Source organism: Penaeus japonicus, unplaced genomic scaffold, assembly GCF_977035675.1.
Source record: "Penaeus japonicus unplaced genomic scaffold, GWHDUDI00000001_assembly GWHDUDI00000033, whole genome shotgun sequence".
Taxonomy (NCBI): Eukaryota; Metazoa; Arthropoda; class Malacostraca; order Decapoda; family Penaeidae; genus Penaeus; species Penaeus japonicus.
Window position 1 is genome coordinate 23,748,120 of NW_028234435.1, and position 5,000 is coordinate 23,753,119.

Sequence of the window (5,000 nt, forward strand, 5' to 3'; positions counted from 1 at the left end):
CATATAAAAAAAAAAACTCTTGATTTAACTGTATACATTCTAAAGTACTGCTTCATTTCTCATCAAAGCCATCTCAATAACTTAAAAAACTGTGTATCTCACTTCATATCACTCAAAAAATCATTCCTCTATCAAATGTAAACCATCTACCTTAACAAATTGTATAAATAGCCTGAGTTGCAAAACATAACCTAAAAGACTGAAAGGAAATCTATAAAGCATAATCACAATATATTCAAATACAACCCTTATTCAGAACACAAAAATAAAATTGGAAGTCAAATCTGAAAAAAAACTAGTAATAATAATAATAATAATAATAACAAAAATGATATCAAAAACATCAAATCAATTACGAAGCATTTTAATGTACTTACCCACAGTGCCTGCCCATAACTTCCAGGATGAAGCAGCGCTGGTGAGAATAAGCAGTAGAGGCAATGGCATCTACAGCCTCGATGATCCTGTGGAGAGCCGAGTCAGTGCCAATGGTCATGTCAGTGCCGCAGAAGTCGTTGTCAATGGAGCCCACCATGCCCACAATATTCAGATAGGTGTGCTTGGCTTTCTCCTCCTCGGTGATTTCGCCTGGAGAGAGTCAGAAATTCAGGGCACGTCAGAAAAATCAGAAAGCAGAAGAGGAAACGCAAGTAGAGAACATGAAAGGAGGAGGGACAGACAAGAATAGAGAAAGACAAAGCACATGACGATAAAAACATCAAAGAAATAAAATAATACAAAATACATATTTGAAAAAAATTAAGAATAATATGATAAAAAAAAACTTGCTGAACAAGAACACAATCTTTCTTCCTCACCCTTCTTGAGCAGCAGCTGGAGAAGTGCCGGCCAATCCTGTCTGAAGAGGTTGGCACCAGTGAGTGAGCCATCACCACCAATCACCACCAGGTTTGTGATCCCACGCTTGATCAGGTTCTTTGCGGCCTTCATGCGCCCCTCGCGGTCGCGGAAGTCCTTGCAGCGGGCTGAACCAATGACTGTGCCTCCCTGTTGTAAAAATTTATATAAATTCACTAGTGCTTGGTGACAAAAATCAAGTTATCCAGGAGACTGATGCAGAGAAAGGAGGTAATTTACACTTCTGAGTTACAGAAAACAAAAAAGAAAGTATTTCATGAAACAGCAAAAGACATAGAAAAACTAAATTCGTCAGACCTTATGGATGATGCCTGAGACACTGGACCAGGTTGCTTCAACGATGTGGTCACCACCATCTACCATGCCCTGGTAACCCTCTTTGATGAAGAATACCCGAGCACCAACATAAATGCCCATGCGAACTACTGCACGGACTGCAGCATTCATGCCCTGGATGGCAAGGAAGAAAGAAAAAGGGGAAGAACGTATTGTTATTTCTAAGCTATTGTTAATTTTAACCCGTTAATGACGGGTGACATGTTTTTTCGTCATTCGGCACCACTTTATCACCTGCAAGAAAGAGAGCCTTGATTGGCACTCATTCCCGGTCTCTAGCAAGCACTATCTTTATAGAACGATGGCACATAGCAAGATGCTGACCTCTTGCTTTTGAAGAATGTGTAGGCAGAACAAGAAGAGGAAGGAGACTCAAACCAATGCCCAGTGTCTAGAATATGCCTCTGTGCCAATAGGGATACCTTTTCCTGTGGCACTCACAGTCATAAATACAGGTTGCCTTCCTCTTCCCTACCTCTTCATGTTGTCTTCATTGTAGATGCTTATATGTTTCATATTCATTCATAACAGTACGTGAATACGAAAAAATAAAGTTGTTTTTTGTCCTCCCCCAAAACACCAATACTTCTATCACACTGTGTATAAAGGAAAAATGAGCTGATATGGACCCTAAACTACAATTAACTGCAGAATTAACAGAGCCTATGATATGACAAATAAAAGTCTCCAAATACAGTAAAACACACAAAAAATAAAACACAAAAATGGCTCTAGCTGTACAATGAGTGACTAAAAGAGTGGGAAAAGTCAAGGTTATGTTGTGTGATGCTGCCTTGCTCTGAAATAAAACCCATTCTGGAGCCTGGGTAAGCAAATCTATCCTCCATCGGCAATGGGAAAAAATAAAAAAAAAATAAAAAATAAAATAAAATAAAATAAAATAAAATAAAATAAATAAATAAAATAAAATAAAATAAAAACTGGACCTTTTTCTTCTTTTCTAATGTTCCCAATCAATTTTCTCACCTGGGAGTCACCTCCACTGGTGAAGACAGCGACACCCTTGCCCTTATGCATGCCTCTCTCGATGACATGGCCCTCCAGGCCCATCTTGACCTGGGATTCTTGTCCTTCCGTGGCCGCCATGTAGTCTAGGAAAGCTTGCCAGGGATCTTCAGGAAATTCTGGTGGAGGAGGAATCACTTCCTGCAGAGAGAGGAGGAGGAGGAGGAGGAGTAAGCAGGAGGCTTTATAGCTTATGTATAGCTTTTTATGTTGATAAGATAATTAACACTAAGCACATTATTAAAGTGGAGTCAACCCATTGCGGACAGGTGTCATGACATATAGGATGGCACCAATTAGGCCTAAATGATGGTTGTTAATGCGTACATGACGCAACAACGGGGATCTGCTCACAGTTGAAGCGCGCACATAGTCATGATGTATTATGGCTGTAACGGCGCCAGCTCCAGAGCTAGAGTTCCAAAGTAAGCCCAAACCTGCATTTTATGATGGATTTATGGAAAAATATTGTTTGGGCTAGTCTGCGCTACCCAGAGGAGGGAGAAAACACAATATTTTTCCATAAATCCATTATAAAATGCAAGTTTAGGCTGACTTTGGAACCCTGTAGCTCTGGAGCTAACGCTGTTACAGTCATAATATTTCAGGACTATGTGTGCACTTCAACTGTGACCAAATCCCGATGTTGCATCATGTACACATTGACTCCCATCTTTTAGGCCTAATTGGTGCCGACATGTATGTCATGACACCCCTAAGCAATGGGTTAATGTATTGTGGAGGATGACAACTACTATGGTATCATTGCTCTCCAAACACAGGACAAGCAAGTAAATAATCAAATAAATAGGTAAGTATATCTTTTAAACCCCTACTTGAAATTGGTGATACCTACAATGCAATATCAAAAATGGTAACATCTTTAACACAATTCAAAATTGGTAATATATGCATCAAAAACCTAAGAATGGTAATATCCATTATAAAAATATAACTGGCAATATTCATGTTGGAAGCACAAGTGCACTCTACAGTACCTCAATTGGTGGTGGTACGAAGGCCTCTTGTCTGGGTTCAAATAGCTTGCCTTCCTCTAGGCCTCGGACATCGATCCCCTCTGCTCCCTGCTCTTGCCCTGTAAGGTAGATAAATTGTTGAGGCTGTCTGTATTCAATACTGAAAATGTGTATATCTATATGAAATACAACCATCTGTATTTGTGAATGTACATAATCAGTTTTCAGATTATGCATATTTCAATAATTTTACCCATAAAAATTATCTATGCTTTGTTTTGTACTTTTGCATGTACAAGTACATGTTTTATTAGTCTTTGCTTGTGTTTGTTTAAATAATTGTACTTATTTCTTATCTAAGTATGAGCACATATGTTAACAAGCATATGTGTATATAGTTATATCATATCAAATTGTCTTACATTCTCATAAATTTATTTTCTACATAAGGTATGCTGAAGAAATACAAAATCCTGCTTTCCATTATTTCATATGAAATGTCTCTTACATATTGGTAGTTTTCAACATTCATGAGCTTAACCTCTTTATTATGATTTCCTTTAAGCATGGCCTAATTGCACATTAAATATGAAAGTGATAAGAAATCAAACGATGCTGTAACACAAGATTGAAAATGCCATGGATGCAGTAAAAATAGGTACAAATATTAAATACATTTAGTGCTTAACAATTTCTGTATGAAAAACTGTTAGGGTATCACATTAAAAGTTGGTATCCTCTTCCTGCCATTTCTCTTGCACAAGCACTGTCAGACTTTGATGCGTAATTCTCAAAGTTTGTGTTCTATTACATTTTTCACTATCATGTACAGTAAGCCCTCACACTATATGGGATTTATGTTCTGAAACCCTCCATAATTGCTGGGAATCCTTGCTTACATGCTACAATGTTAATCATTGAACTATAAATATGTAAGGTATCATCCATTATCATGTACATACGTATGTACATACATCAATACTCACTTTTGAGGGGATACCTGTTCCGCCCAGAGTGGAAAGTGGATGAAGAACTTATGGGTTGGAAGGAGGTTCGAACAGAATGAGCAACACCAGCGGCAGACTTTCCCTTTCTGTGTCCACCACACACTTTAACCTTATCCCATAGTGCCTGGATTCTGCCACACGCTTTGACTTTTTCCCATAGTGCCTGTACTTTCCGCTGACGCTTACGAACATTACCAGTCTCATCGCTAGCACTACGCTTAGGTCCCATAATAGCAAACAAGCAAAACCGTACTAAATCACAAAGAAAAGGTATGCAATTCACTGTAGCCAGAGCCAACAACAAACCCGTATTAGATTTGGGAAGGTACTGCTGCTAGAGTGCTACTCAGTTAAATTATGCACTTAACCTGCTCACTTTAGCACTGCAGTAAGTAATTTCTCAGTGGATTACTGAAATAATTGCAAAAAATATCCACATATATGATGGTTTCACATATGCAGTACATAGCTATGACAAAAGAGGATTTTTGTGATTTTGAGGGTTTTTTTTTTTTTTTTTTGTTCAAAATGAAACAAAGATCTTGGACCAGCGTAAACTATATCATATAAGTACGTACATTCATAATATATCTCAATAACTGATGCTGCAAAACAAGATTGAAAATACCAGGAAAGTAAGTATATCTATGATATACTTACATACTTTTATTAAAAGCAACAAGTTCTATCAATGAGTTAACCTTGCTGAATGATGTATCTACCAATGCCTAGCTATAAAACAGACTAATAGCATTATCAATATCCACAGCACAAA

At 37.8% G+C, this 5,000-nt stretch overlaps 1 protein-coding gene across 14 annotated transcripts in view; it reads right to left on the reverse strand.

Annotated features, from left to right (window-relative positions):
• Pfk (ATP-dependent 6-phosphofructokinase) overlaps positions 1-5,000 on the reverse strand; it is a 56,636-nt gene that overhangs the window by 19,989 nt on the left and 31,647 nt on the right. For all 14 annotated transcript variants that reach the window (XM_086530597.1, XM_086530600.1, XM_086530595.1 and 11 more), the window contains 5 exons: positions 3,240-3,337; positions 2,203-2,382; positions 1,177-1,329; positions 819-1,008; positions 378-588 (listed from right to left, as the gene is read on the reverse strand). In XM_086530597.1, the coding sequence (XP_086386723.1) occupies positions 378-588; positions 819-1,008; positions 1,177-1,329; positions 2,203-2,322 (674 nt within the window). In that variant the 5' untranslated portion in view covers positions 2,323-2,382; positions 3,240-3,337. The remainder of the gene's footprint in view (positions 1-377; positions 589-818; positions 1,009-1,176; positions 1,330-2,202; positions 2,383-3,239; positions 3,338-5,000) is intronic.